The 13965-nt window shown below is 54.8% G+C and overlaps 1 protein-coding gene across 4 annotated transcripts in view; it reads left to right on the top strand.

The window, feature by feature from the left end:
* Positions 1-13965, top strand: part of NACC1 (nucleus accumbens associated 1) — a 26752-nt gene extending 12787 nt beyond the window's left edge. For 3 of the 4 annotated variants that reach the window (XM_012436038.2, XM_012436037.3, XM_021676715.2), the window contains 5 exons: positions 8031-8984; positions 9061-9234; positions 10071-10176; positions 10278-10375; positions 10949-13965. In XM_012436038.2, coding sequence (XP_012291461.2) covers positions 8039-8984; positions 9061-9234; positions 10071-10176; positions 10278-10375; positions 10949-11208 — 1584 coding nt within the window. In that variant the 5' untranslated portion in view covers positions 8031-8038 and the 3' untranslated portion in view covers positions 11209-13965. Of the gene's footprint in view, positions 1-4013; positions 4259-8030; positions 8985-9060; positions 9235-10070; positions 10177-10277; positions 10376-10948 lie in introns of those variants that run through there. The other variant, XM_021676714.2, reaches the window with a different exon arrangement.

Genomic DNA, 13965 nt, shown 5'->3' with positions numbered 1-13965 from the left:
TACTGAGTATCTACTTCATTCTGAAGAAGTAATCTTGAATAACACTAGCCAAGGATGCCTGCCTTCATTGAGTAACAGTCCCCTTGGAGGGATTAACTGTACATACAACTCCTTTTTTTTTTCTTTTTTAAGACGGAGTGCAGTGGTGTGATCTTGGCTCATGGCAACCGCAACCTCTGTCTCCTGGGTTCAAGTGATTCTCCTGCTTCAGAGTAGCTGGGATTATAGGCATGCCACCATGCCCAGCTAATTTTGCATTTTTAGTAGAGATGGGGTTTTTCCATGTTGGTCAGGTTGGTCTCGAGCTCCCGATCTCAGGTGACCTGCCCACCTCAGCCTCCTAAAGTGCTGGGATTACAGGTGTGAGCCACTGCACGCAGCTTTTTTTTTTTTTTTTTGAGATGGAGTCTTGCTCCATCAACCCATTTGTTGCCCAGAGCTGGAGTGCAGTGGCTCCATCTTGGCTCACTACAACCTCCACCTCCCAGGTTCAGGTGATTCTTGTGCCTCAGCCTCCTGAATAGCTGGAACTACAGATGTACACTACCACACCCGGCTAATATTTATATTTTTAGTAGAGACGGGGGTTTCACCATGTTGGCCAGGCTGCTCTTGAACTCCTGACCTCAGGTGATCTGCCTGCCTCAGCCTTCCAAATTGCTGTGATGACAGGCGTGAGCCACCGTTCCTGTACATATAACTTTTTATTATTATTATTTTTTGAGATGAAGTCACTCTGTCACCCAGGTTGGAGTGCAGTGGCGCGATCTTGGCTCACTGCAACCTCCGCCTTTTGGTTTCAAGAGATTCTCCTTCCTCAGCTTCCTGAGTATCTGGGACTACAGGTGTGTGCCACCACCCGGCTAATTTTTGTATTTTTTTTAGTAGAATCGGGGTTTCACTATATTAGCTAGGCTGGTCTCGAACTCCTGACCTCATGATCCACCCACCTTGGCCTCCCAAAGTGCTGAGATTACAGGCGTGAGCCACTGCAACCAGCCTGTACATATAACTCTTAAAATGCTGCCCTGACCCTGGGACTCACTTTCAAAGATGTCCACGTTCCCTAGGCCAGGACCCCACCTGTCCCACACTCTTCCTGGCAGCCCTGTTCCTGCTGCATCGCCCTCCAGCTACACCAGCTTTCTTTGGGTCCCTGGACCACACGCGATACCTTCCCACACATGAGTGTTATCTCCGTCCTGGCTTGCTCAACCTTTTTGATGGTCCCTACCACCAAGGCCATGTGCTCGGTTGACATACCCACCCCAACTGTAATTAAATCATCCCCCATGTCTCCTCAGTATACAGGTCCGGATGAGCACAGCTAGTCCTTTTAGGGCTGTGTCCCTGGCACCTCCCACAGAGGAAGATGCAGTTCATCAGGATGGGTTGGATGAACAGCCCATTTTATAGATGAACAAACTGAGGCACAGGGAGGTGAGGGGCTTTGGCTGCACTGCATACCTGTCCTATCCTCCTCATCCCTGGGGAGTGAGCCTGGAGCACCCTGCTAGGAACTGGAGGGCCAGCCTCTTCCCTAGACCATCTTGGTCCTTGTCATTTGGGCCCCAGTACTAGGAGTGGCTTTAATTTGGCCGCCCAGGGAGGTGGTTCAGGGCTGCCAGGACCCCCGAAGTGGGCTCTTTGGGCTCCCTGACGTGATGCCTGCTTCTCCTGCGTCTTCATGCAGAGGAGCCAGCTTCTGGCCCACTCAGCTCTGAGTCTGAGCTCGTGGGTGGATATTTTTGCTGCCTTATAACTGGGATTCCTAGATGCAGGCTCTACCCTCTGATTGCCCTCAGGGTGTTTTGGGGTTTTCTTTTGTTTGTGTTTTTATTAGGATGGTGGCAGTGATGTTGAGGAGGGGAAGAGGGAGGAGGATACGGGCAAGTGTTGCAGGCTGTGGTACCTAGACAGACCCTGTTTGAATCTCAGCCTTACCACTTTCTGGCATGTAAGTGATAGGGGCAGCAGATGACCTCAGAACATATCTTTTGTCTTTTTGTTTTGTTTGTTTTTGTTTTGAGACATAATCTCGCCCTGTTGCCCAGGCTGGAGTGATCTTGGCTCACTGCAACCTCAGCCTCTGGAGTAGCTGGGATTACAGGCACCCACCACCATGCCCAGCTAATTTTTGTATTTTTAATAGAGATGGGGTTTCACGGTGTTTGCCAGGCTGGTCTCTCAACCTGAGGTGATCCGCCTGACGTAGCCTTCCAAAGTGCTGGGATTGGCTGGGCGAGGAGGCTCATGCCTGTAATCCTAGTACTTTGGGAGGCTGAGGCAGGTGAACCATTTGAGGTCAGGAGTTCAAAACCAGCCTGGCCTATATGGTGAAACCCTATTTCTACTAAAAATACAAAAATTAGCTGGTCGTGGTGGCACACATCTGTAATCCCAGCTACTCAGGAGCCTGAGAATCACTTAAACCGGGGAGGTATAGGTTGCTATGAGTCGAGATCATGCCACTGCACTCCAGCCTGGGCAACAGAGCAAGACTCTGTCTCCAAAAAGTGCTGAGATTACAGGTGTGAACTACCACACCTTCGGGACATATCTTTTGAATTTTGAACCTGGTGAATGACTTTAAATGACTTCAGGAGAGTCCTTAATTTTCACATGACCTCAGTTTTCCCAACTGTGCAAGGGGAGTATGAAACCACCCCTGAAGTCTTGCTAAGAGGATTCGGGGAGCTCACCAAAGTTGTGTGTCAGTTCCTCCATTCGCCTGGGTGTTGCAAGGGGCAGGGCCCGCATCTTGCTTGTGGCCTGCCAGGGTAGCAGCTCAGTAAGTGAGATGGTATCTCACTGTGGTTAGAATTCACATTTCCCTGGTGATGAGTGATGTTTTTGTGTCATTTCCCTGATGACTAGTGATGTTTCCATGTAATTTCTTGAATGGTCATTCAATAACAATAAGTGTAGGTTGAGTTTGCAGAATCTGGTTGGCCTCATCAGCCTTGATTGCCAAATGGAGAGAGCAGAGATTTGGAGCTCCTGGTCAGAGGAGCAGGTGCTGGAGCCAGGATTCAACTTAGGTTGCACCTCCAAGCCTTCTGTTCTTCACAGCAGCCCTTTCAGACTGAACTGGTGTTACCAGATGGAAGCAGAGTAGCCACTGTATTCTCAGTTCCCAGCCCAGGGAGGCAGATCTGAGCTAATGGATGAGGAAACATGAAAGGCGCGTGGGAGCTAACTGGGGGTGAGGGGAGATGTGCATTCCTGCGTCAGGGCCTTTGTGCGTACTTGGTACTTTCTCCTACTGGCCAGCTGGAGTCTCTGTGAAGGCCTGTCTTACTTAGGGAAGGCTTCTCACCCTCACCATGCCCAGTTAGCACCCATTGCCCTCTAGAGACCCTGTAGAATTACAGAGGAGGCCAGACGCAATGGCTCACGCCTGGAATCCCAGCACTTCAGCCTGGGCAACAGAGTGAGACTCCGTTGCAGTTGAGAAAAAAAAAAAAAAGCCTGTAATCCCAGCACTTTGGGAGGCTGAGGCAGGAGGATCACAAGGTCAAGAGATGGAGACCATCCCGGTCAACATGGTGAAACCCCGTCACTACTAAAAATACGAAAAAAAAAAATTAGCTGGCCATGGTGGCACACGCCTGTCCCAGCTACTTGGGAGGCTGAGGCAGGAGGATCGCTTGAACCCAGGAGACGGAGGTGGCAGTGAGCTGAGATCGTGCCACTGCACTCCAGCTTGGCAACAGAGCGAGACTCCATCTCAAAAAAAATTCTCACTTTTACCAGTAGAGTCAGGTAGAAAGGCACCACCTTCCTTTGAAGCTTTTTTTTTTTTTTTTTTTTTTTTTTGAGACAGAGTTTCGCTCTTGTTACCCAGGCTGGAGTGCAATGGCGCGATCTCGGCTCACCGCAACCTCCGCCTCCTGGGTTCAGGCAATTCTCCTGCCTCAGCCTCCTGAGTAGCTGGGATTACAGGCACGCACCACCGTGCCCGGCTAATTTTTTGTATTTTTAGTAGAGACGGGGTTTCACCATGTTGACCAGGATGGTCTTGATGTCTTGACCTTGTGATCCACCCGCCTCGGCCTCCCAAAGTGCTGGGATTACAGGCGTGAGCCACTGCGCCCGGCCCGAAGCCTTTTGATGACTGCCCCAGAGTGTGGGACACAGCCTTCTCATCTTCCCACGCAGCCAGTTCTTCCTGGAAGAGGCAGTACAGGGTCTGATGCAGAAGTTCACACATTGAGATCCCCACTTCCGCCACCTCCCCAAGCTGTTCCTCTCACAGGTCAGTGCAGGGGGTGGGCTACCTGACCAGTATCAATTCCCATTTCTGGAGGCTGAAGTGGGAGGATCACTTGAGGCCAGGAGTTCATGCACCAACCTGGGCAACATGGCAAGACCCTGTCTCTTAAAAAAGTTTAAAAATTAGCTGGGCATGGTGGTGCACACCTGTAGTCTGAACTACTCAGGAGGCTGAGGCAAGAGGATCCCGTGAGCCCAAGACTTCAAGACCTGTAGTGAGCTATGATCTTTTTTTTTTTTGAGACAGAGTCTCGTTCTGTCACCTAGCCTGGAGTGTAGTGACACCATCTCGGCTTACTGCAACCTCCGCCTCCTGGGTTCAAGCAATTCTCCTGCCTCAGCCTCCCAAGTAGCTGGGATTACAGGCATGCACCATCACACCCAGCTGATTTTTTTTTTTTTTGTATTTTTAGTAGAAATAGGGTTTCACCATGTTGGTCAGGCTGGTCTTGAACTCAAATGATCCACCCACCTTGGCCTCCCAAAGTGCTGAGATTAGACGCAAGAGCCACCTTGCCCTGTCGTAGTGAGCTATGATCTTGCCACAACATTCCAGCCTGGATGGCAGAATGCGACCCTATCTCTTTAAAAAAAAAAAAAAAAAAATTCCCATTTCTTCCTCCCCTCCCTGCCCTCAAGCACTTTTGAGTTAATTTGCTTAAATTAAATATGTATGGCATGATTTCACAGATTTTATTTGTTTTAAAATATTATTGACTTTTGCAAATAGGCATTTAATTCACCAAGTTTAAAATTCAAAAGACCTGAAAGTATACTTTGCAAGTCTCCTCCTCACTTCTGCCCAGAGGAAATCAGTCTCACTGTTTCCTCCTTTCTTTCTTAGTTTTTGTCGGGGTGTGTGTGTGTGTGTGTGTGTGTGTGTGTGTGAGAGAGAGAGAGAGAGAGAGAGAGAGAGAGAGAGAGAGAGAGTCTCGCTCTGTCGCCAGGCTGGAATGCCAGTGGTGTGATCTCAGCTCACTGCAACCTCTGTCTCCTGGGTTCAAGCAATTCCCCTGCCTCAGCCTCCTCAGTAGCTGGGACCACAGGCACGTGCCACCATGCCCAGCTGATGTTTTGTATTTTAGTAGAGATGGGGTTTCCATGACCAGGATGGTCTTGATCTCCTGACCTTATGATCCACCTGCCTCGGCCTCACAAAGTGCTGGGGTTATAGGCAAGAGCCACTTCGCCAACCTCTTTCTTTTTTAAACAACTTTTTTGAGATGCACACACCATGCAATTCCCCCATTTAAGTATACAGTCAATCTTTAGTATGTTCACAGAGTTATGCAACCATCACCACAGTCAGTTTTAGATTTTTCATTACATCAAGAATAAACCCCTGCTGGGCGTAATGGCTCACGCCTGTAATCCCAGCACTCTGGGTGGCTGAGGCAGATGGATCACCTGAGGTCAGGAGTTTGAGACCATCCTGGCCAACATGGTGAAACCCCGTCTCTACCAAAAATACAAAAAAAAATTAGCTGGGCGTGGTGGTGTATACCTGTAAGCCCAGCTACTCCGGGAGGCTCAGAGGAGAATCCTGGGAGGTGGAGGTTGCAGTAAGCTGAGATCACGCCACTGCACTCCAGCCTGGGCAACAGAGCAAAACTCCATCTCACACACACAAAGAATAAACCCCACACACCTTTGCTTTCCCTCACCACACCCCTATTCTCCCTGCCTCCCAGCCCCTGGCAACCACTAATCTGCCTCCGGTCTGCGTGGATTTGCCTATTCTGGACATTTCCTATAAATGGGATCATACAATCTGTGGTCCTTTTGTTTGGCTTCTTTCACTTGGAATAATATTTTCTAGGGACATCCATGTTGTAGCGTGTGTCAGAATTTCCTTCCTTTTTCTAGCTGAATAATATCCTATTGTATGGATTGACCGTGTTTTGTTGGCCCATCCATCGGCAGATGGACGTTTGGATCGTTTCCACCTTTGGGCTATTGTGAACAATGCTGCTGTGAACATTTGTGTACAGGTTTTCAATGCGGGCAAACTTTTTCGTTTTTTCCTGGGCATGAATTCCAGGAGTGGAATCGCTGGGTCATATGGTAACTCTCTTTAACTGTTTGAGGAACTGTCAGACTGTTTTCTGCGGTGGCTGTGCCATTTTACATTCCCACAGCAGTGGAAGAGGGTTCCGGATTTCTCCTCCTCGCCAACTTTTTTTATTCTAGCCAGCCTAGTGGGTGTGAGATGGTGTCTCGTTGTGGTTAGGATTTGCATTTCCCTGGTGACTACTGATGTTTTCTTGTAATTTCCCTGATGACTAGAGATGTTTTCATGTAACTCTTTTTTTTTTTTTTTTTGAGACAGGGTCTCTGTCGCCCAGGCTGGAGTCTAGCAGTGCAATCACAGCTCAGCGCAGCCTTGACCTTCTGGGCTCAACAGATCCACCCCCACAGCCTCCCTAGTAGCTGGGACCACAGGCGTGCTCCACCACGCTGGGCTAATTTTTGTTTTTTTTGTTTTTTGTTTTTTTTGAGTCGGAGTTTCACTCTCGTTACCCAGGCTGGAGTGCAATGGCACGATCTCGGCTCACCGCAACCTCTGCCTCCTGGGTTCAAGCAATTCTCCTGCCTCAGCCTCCCAAGTAGCTGGGACTACAGGCGCATACCACCATGCCCAGCTAAATTTTTTGTGTTTTTACTAGGGATGGGGTTTCACCATGTTGACCAGGATGGTCTTGATCTCTTGACCTCGTGATCCACCCGCCTCGGCCTCCCAAAGTGCTGGGATTATAGGCATGAGCCACCGTGCCCGGCCCAATTTTTGTGTTTTTTGTAAGAGGCAGGGTTTCGCCATGTTGCCCAGGCTGGTCTCTATCTCCTAGGCTCAAGTGATCCACCTGCCTCACCCTCCCAAAGTGCTGGGATTATAGGCGTGAACCACTGTACCCAGCCTCATGTAATTTCTTTTTCCCTTTTTTTTTGTTTTGTTTTTGAGACAGTCTTACTCTATCTCCCAGGCTGGAGTGCAGTGCCATGATCTCAGCTACTGCAGCCTCTGCCTCCTGGGTTCAAGCAGTTCTCCAGCCTAGCCTCCTCAGTCTGTGGGACTACAGACCCACGCTACCTCACTTGGCTAAGTTTTCTATTTTTGGTAGAGACAGGGTTTTGCCATGTTGGCCAGGCTGGTCCTGAACTCCTGGCCTCAAGTGATCCACCTGCCTCAGCCTCCCAACGTGCTGGGATTACCCAAGTGACCCACCTTGCCTGACCTCATGTAACTTCTCGAGTGGTCATTTAGTCATTCAACAAACAGTGATTGAGGGGCCTGTGCCCAGCACTCCAGAGTCTGGTGCACAATCAGATGACCCTGCCTTTCTGGCATTTCCATGCCAGTGCCCTGCAGAGATACCACATAGGTACCTGGTGCTAGCAATAGCTGGCACTCAGAGGTGGCTCACTGTGTCCTAGCCACTCTTCCGAGCACTTAAACAAATTCAGTTACTCTTCAAGTACATACTCTTCAAGTATGCCTGTGCCCCCTCCTCTTTGCAAGGGACAGCATGTGCCACCCCAGTCTGCAGCTGGCTTAGCAGATTTGACCACATTTTGTAAAAACGAGTCTGTACTGGGACAGATAGGAGGGTTCTGTGCGACTTAGCGCCATGTCATATTCCATCGAGTGGATGTTCCCCCAGCAGCGGAGGTCTTCGGGACCAGGCCAGCACCCACATATGCCGCCTGACCCCGTCCCTCTGTCTCTTTCTCTCCATTCCTCCCTGTCCCCCATGCAGCCGCCGCCATGGCCCAGACACTGCAGATGGAGATCCCAAACTTCGGCAACAGCATCCTGGAGTGCCTCAACGAGCAGCGGCTGCAGGGTCTGTACTGTGACGTGTCGGTGGTGGTCAAGGGCCATGCCTTCAAGGCCCACCGCGCCGTGCTGGCTGCCAGCAGCTCCTACTTCCGGGACCTGTTCAACAGCAGCCGCAGCGCCGTGGTGGAGCTGCCGGCGGCCGTGCAGCCCCAGTCTTTCCAGCAGATCCTCAGCTTCTGCTACACGGGCCGGCTGAGCATGAACGTGGGCGACCAGTTCCTGCTCATGTACACGGCTGGCTTCCTGCAGATCCAGGAGATCATGGAGAAGGGCACAGAGTTCTTCCTCAAGGTGAGCTCCCCGAGCTGCGACTCCCAGGGCCTGCACGCAGAGGAGGCCCCGTCATCAGAGCCCCAGAGCCCCGTGGCGCAGACATCGAGCTGGCCGGCCTGTGGCACCCCGCTGCCCCTCGTGTCTCGGGTCAAGACGGAGCAGCAGGAGTCGGACTCCGTGCAGTGCATGCCCGTGGCCAAGCGGCTGTGGGACAGTGGCCAGAAGGAGGCCGGGGGCGGTGGCAACGGCAGCCGCAAGATGGCCAAGTTCTCCACGCCAGACCTGGCTGCCAACCGGCCTCACCAGCCCCCACCGCCCCAGCAGGCCCCAGTGGTGGCAGCAGCCCAGCCTGCTGTGGCCACGGGAGCAGGGCAGCCGGCCGGTGGGGTGGCGGCAGCAGGGGGTGTGGTGAGTGGGCCCAGCACGTCGGAGCGGACCAGCCCCGGCACCTCCAGCGCCTACACCAGCGACAGCCCTGGCTCCTACCACAATGAAGAGGATGAGGAGGAGGATGGCGGCGAGGAGGGCATGGATGAGCAGTACCGGCAGATCTGCAACATGTACACCATGTATAGCATGATGAACGTCGGCCAGACAGGTGAGGCGCCGCCTGGCCCTGCCCCGAGGGCTGCCCTGGCCCCTCCCGCCACTCACGTGCTGCTCTCTCCCTGCAGCCGAGAAGGTGGAGGCCCTCCCGGAGCAGGTGGCCCCCGAGTCCCGGAATCGCATCCGGGTTCGGCAAGACCTGGCATCTCTCCCGGCTGAGCTCATCAACCAGATTGGGAACCGCTGCCACCCCAAGCTCTATGATGAGGGCGACCCCTCCGAGAAGCTGGAGCTGGTGACAGGTGGGCCGGCCTTGCCCCAGATCTCTCTCCTCCACAGCCTCGGAGCCAGCTGGGCTGGGCCGGGCTGGGCAGCTGGTTAGGCGCCCCCAGACCTCAGTTTCCCCATCTGTGCTGCAGTGTTGATAACAGCCACCCTCAGGGCAGGGGTGTTGGTGAGATTCGAGTTGCTGATAGAGCAAGGCCTGGTCTGTAGGTTTCTGGCTTAAGGGGTTGGTATGAGCGTTGGCTGTTACTGTTTGGCCACATGGGTAGATTAGCTACTTCCTGGGTTCATGTGAGGGCCAGCTACCACCTAGGTTAAGAATTTGGGCACGCATGGGTGCAAATGCCTATCTCAGGAGGCCAAGGTGGGAGGATCCCTTGAGCCCACGAGGTCAAGGCTGCAGTGAGCCGTGGTGGCCACTGCACTCCAGCCTGGATGATAGAGTGAGACTTCATCTCTAAAATAACAAGAAGAATGTCTTTGGCCCTCGGGTCAGAGTGCCCAGGTGTGAGCCTCCTCTTCCTGTTGGTCCTGCTGAGCCTGGGCCCTTCTGTATCTGGTGACAGCCAGCGTGCCTACCTCACAGGCTTGCGGCACGACCATACAGCAGGCACCCTGAGGATGGTGAAGCCACCCTTTCTGTCCTTTCCTGAGCACTGATGAGGAGGGGAGTCCCAAGGAGCCTCCCCTGACTGCCCTTGGGGTAGAGGTGGGGGTAGAAGGTTCCTGGGTGAGTTCTCGGGAGCTAGAGCCCAGCAGGGAACGCCTGGGGTGTTCTGAAATGAGGCCTGGCATCATGTGGGCTGTGCGGTGTGGGGGTGCACCAGGCCATCCTCCAGCTTCCCCTCACCAGGCACCAACGTGTACATCACGAGGGCGCAGCTGATGAACTGCCATGTCAGCGCAGGCACGCGGCACAAGGTCCTGCTGCGGCGGCTCCTGGCCTCCTTCTTTGACCGGTGAGGCCCTGACCAGAGCCCCGGGGAGGGGGAGCTGGGTTGCCCCAGGCCTCGCCACCACCACCCTGAGCACTGACTCCCTCCATGCTCCCTGCCCCCAGGAACACGCTGGCCAACAGCTGCGGCACTGGCATCCGCTCTTCTACCAACGATCCCCGCCGGAAGCCCCTGGACAGCCGTGTGCTCCACGCCGTCAAGTGTGAGTGTCCGCCTGGCTGGATGGGGCATGGGCCCAGGGCACAGAGGTTGACGTTTCCTCTGAAGCCTTGGTGCTGACAGAGGGCTAGAGTTCAATGTTGAGAAGCATTCTGGGGCTCAGTCTAGCCTTGCTGGGAAGCCGCTGTGATTGCTTCGAGATTTCTTCATGACTGGTGGACGCAGGTGCTGAAGGGAAGCCAGGGAGCCTGTCAGGCAGGAGGCTCTTGAACTCAGGGCAGTCTGGGAGGGATAAGGCAGCCAGATGGTACTAGCCACTTGTCATGTGGGGGCGTCTAGATTTTCAGGTGGCCTCTCCCAGTTACTAAATTCTGGCAAATGATCTGAATTTTTCAAGAACACGAGGCCATTCCATCAAAACCCACACATTTCCACACATGGTTGAACTCAGTCTGGTGTAGGGGCGGATGCATGTGGTGTGGCATCCTGGCTGTGCGGCCTCACTCATCTCCCCTTTGAGAGAGAATCAGTCACAGATGCTGTTGGGGGACTGGTGAGTAGGCCTTGTGGGAGTCACCTGGCCCCCATGCTAAGGCCGCACCCCCCTGCTCCACAGACTACTGCCAGAACTTCGCCCCCAACTTCAAGGAGAGCGAGATGAATGCCATTGCGGCTGACATGTGCACCAATGCCCGCCGTGTCGTGCGCAAGAGCTGGATGCCCAAGGTCAAGGTGCTCAAGGCTGAGGATGATGCCTACACCACCTTCATCAGTGAAACGGGCAAGATCGAGCCGGACATGATGGGCGTGGAGCATGGCTTCGAGACCGCCAGCCATGAGGGCGAGGCGGGCCCCTCGGCTGAGGCCCTGCAGTAACCCGCCCGCCTGGGAGGCTCCCTGTGGGGCCGCACACTCCCCCTCCCGACACACACCCCCGACATCTTGGTCACGAGCTACTGTCTGTCCCTCCCCAGGACCCTCGGTGGGTGCTGCATGTTCCTCGCCCTCTGCCCCTCCTGTCCCACCCCCTTCCCCCACCGAGAGCCGGGCCAGGAGAGGACCACAGGGTAGGTGGCACGAGGTCTGTGTTGCCTTCTTTAACACACACTTGTGCATCGGGGGAGTTCTGGCTCCCCATCCTAACCCCTAGCTGTCATCTCCCCACTCACCAGGCCCGCCAGGGGAGGGGGCTGGCCTGGGGAGCTTGGGAAGGCCCCCTCCCCAAGTCCTGGGCCACCTCGCGGAAGCGTTCCTCAGCCTCCGCCTCTCACTGCAGCCCCTTGGGACTCGAGGGGGGCCCCAGGGGTTCTCAGGACCCCTCCCACCACCTCCCAGTGCTTCCACGTCTCCAAAAGCGCCTTCCTGTCACCCTCGTCTGTCCCTGCACCTGGGGGCTGGGGTAGGCGAGGCCGTGGGGACTGCCCATTTTACAGCTGGGGAAACTGAGGCTCCGAGAAATTGCACAACCGACCTAAGGTGGCCGGTGGTGGCGTGCCTGGTGCCCTTTCTCTTTTCCGCCTCTGCTGCCCCCATTGGTCCTCTAGGGCCTGAGAGAGGCAGGTCCTAAAGGAATGGGGGCTCTTGGGGGCAGACCGAGGGTCTCGGAGGAATGAGAGGTTTCCAGGGCTGGCAGAGTGTGTGCGTGTGCGTGTGCGGAAGTTTTGCTTTCAAACAAATGAAGATACAAGAGGCAGTAGGACCTGGGTTGGAACCCAGGGGAACAGGCTGGGGGGCTGCTGCCCCTCCCTCCATCTCCCCACCCCCACCCCGCCCCAAGGCAGGGCTCCTGGCCCCCACCCCCTGTACATAATTTTTAAAACATTTTTTTAGCGAATGAAATATTGAAGTATAAGATTCCTTTTATTTTTCAAACCAATGGGGCTGTGTCTGTTGTCCCCCTCGGTCCCCAGGGGTAGGGGGGCCATGGAAGCTTGGATGGTGGGGGTGTCTGGGGGGCAGGCTGAGAGTGAGTGTGTGTGTGTGTGTGTGGGTGTGGGGGTGTGGAGTGTGGGTGTGTTTCCATGGTAGGACTCCAGTCCCAGCTGCTGCCTGGGCTCCTGTGGGTCCTCCTGGGTTCCCCCTCCCCTGTCTACCTTCCCCAACAGGGCTACAGTTGAAGAGTGTCCCAGGCTTGGTTTGTTGGCTGGGCCCAGCTCCTGGGGGCTGGGCTGGGCAGCGCAGCGCGGGGCTGGGCCGGGCCCACTTCCATTGTTAGCAGTTGTTTGCAGAATTTTCTCTTTTACCATTCCTCTTTTTGTTCTCACCCAGAGCGGGTGGGTTTTTTTTGTTGTTGTTTCAGATTTTCATGTGAACGCAGAGCTTTTTTTTTCTTTTTTAACTCCCCATCCCCCTCCATGGATGTCCTTTCACCATCCACATCCTTGTTTGCTTCTGGCCCTCGTCCTCCCTGCCTCTCCTCTGCCTCCCTAACCCCCGCCTACCCACTGCTCCCTGGGGTCTCTCCAGGGGCAGGGGGATTTCAGGAGATGAGGTGGGGGCCAGCTCCGACTGGACCCTTGTAATCTGATTTGGAGATCATCCCTCTGATGGGACCAGCAGCTCTGCCGGCCTGCTGGGGGTCCCTCTTAACATCTGCTTGTTGCGGGGGTCAGTCATGAGTGTCAGGGTCTGGCTGGGGTCTTGGCACTGCCTTCCTGGCCGGGACCTGGCACCGTAGTCCCCAGCCAGCCTGAGTGGGGGATGTTGACACCCCCAACTAAAGCACAAGCACCTTAGTCGCCCCTCCTCTCCCCCTGCCTCCTAGCCTGCCACCCCACCCCAGCGTTGACCCCAAAGCACAATGCCCTGGTCACTTGGCAAGCGGCTGGGCCCAATGGAGGCTGAGGGGTGGGCTGGGGATCCAGCCAGAGCCCAAAAGGAAGCAGTGCTCCCCAACTTCCAGGCCTTAGTTGGGGTGAGGGGGCCAGCTCCTGGGCCTGGGGTCTTCCCACCCCCACCCCCTTATCCTGGGTAGACCCCTGCCTGCCCGTCTGCCTTCTCCTCGGGTGTCCCTCCTTGAGCCCCTGTGGCACTGGCGTGGGTGGCAGAACCCACTTGTTTCAGGGACCCCAGGAGGTGCCCCCTGGCTCCCAGGACTGTATGTGTGGGTCTGGGGGGTTGGGAGGGGAAGAAGGGCCGGGCAGGGGGTGCAGGGGAGGAAACTCCTCACCAGGAGAGCCAAAGACAGGGTTGTGCCTTACCCCAGGAGCCACCCCTGTGCCCGCCTTGCCCTGCCTTTCATCCCACCCCTCCCCCTGGGCGGCCTGCTGCTTTTTCCTTCTCTTCCTCCCCTGCCCTGCCCTGAGCTGCATGGTTCCCCCACCCTGGGCAGCCAGGAAGGAATCTGAATGGAGAATCACCGACCACCAGAGAAAAAAAGACTGTGGGGCCCTCCCTTGCCAACTCCCTTCCCTGGCCGCCCACTCACCCACTCTTTCACGCTGGACAGGCTGCCCACCCTGTCCACGTGAAGTGCCAACGCCTTCCCCACCCTGGGCCGAGTCCCCACCCCTCCCTGGGCCCCCAAGTGAGATTGCACATTTAACTACTGTAAGGAGAGGAGCCGCGTTGGCAAATGTGAACCATGAGAATATCAGTGATACTGATGAGAATAAACTAAACGCCTTTGTAACA

Source organism: Aotus nancymaae, unplaced genomic scaffold, assembly GCF_030222135.1.
Source record: "Aotus nancymaae isolate 86718 unplaced genomic scaffold, 86718_ANA_hifiasm-v0.15.2.pri h1tg000028l, whole genome shotgun sequence".
Lineage (NCBI taxonomy): Eukaryota > Metazoa > Chordata > Mammalia > Primates > Aotidae > Aotus > Aotus nancymaae.
This window is presented reverse-complemented; position numbering and strand designations above follow the sequence as displayed.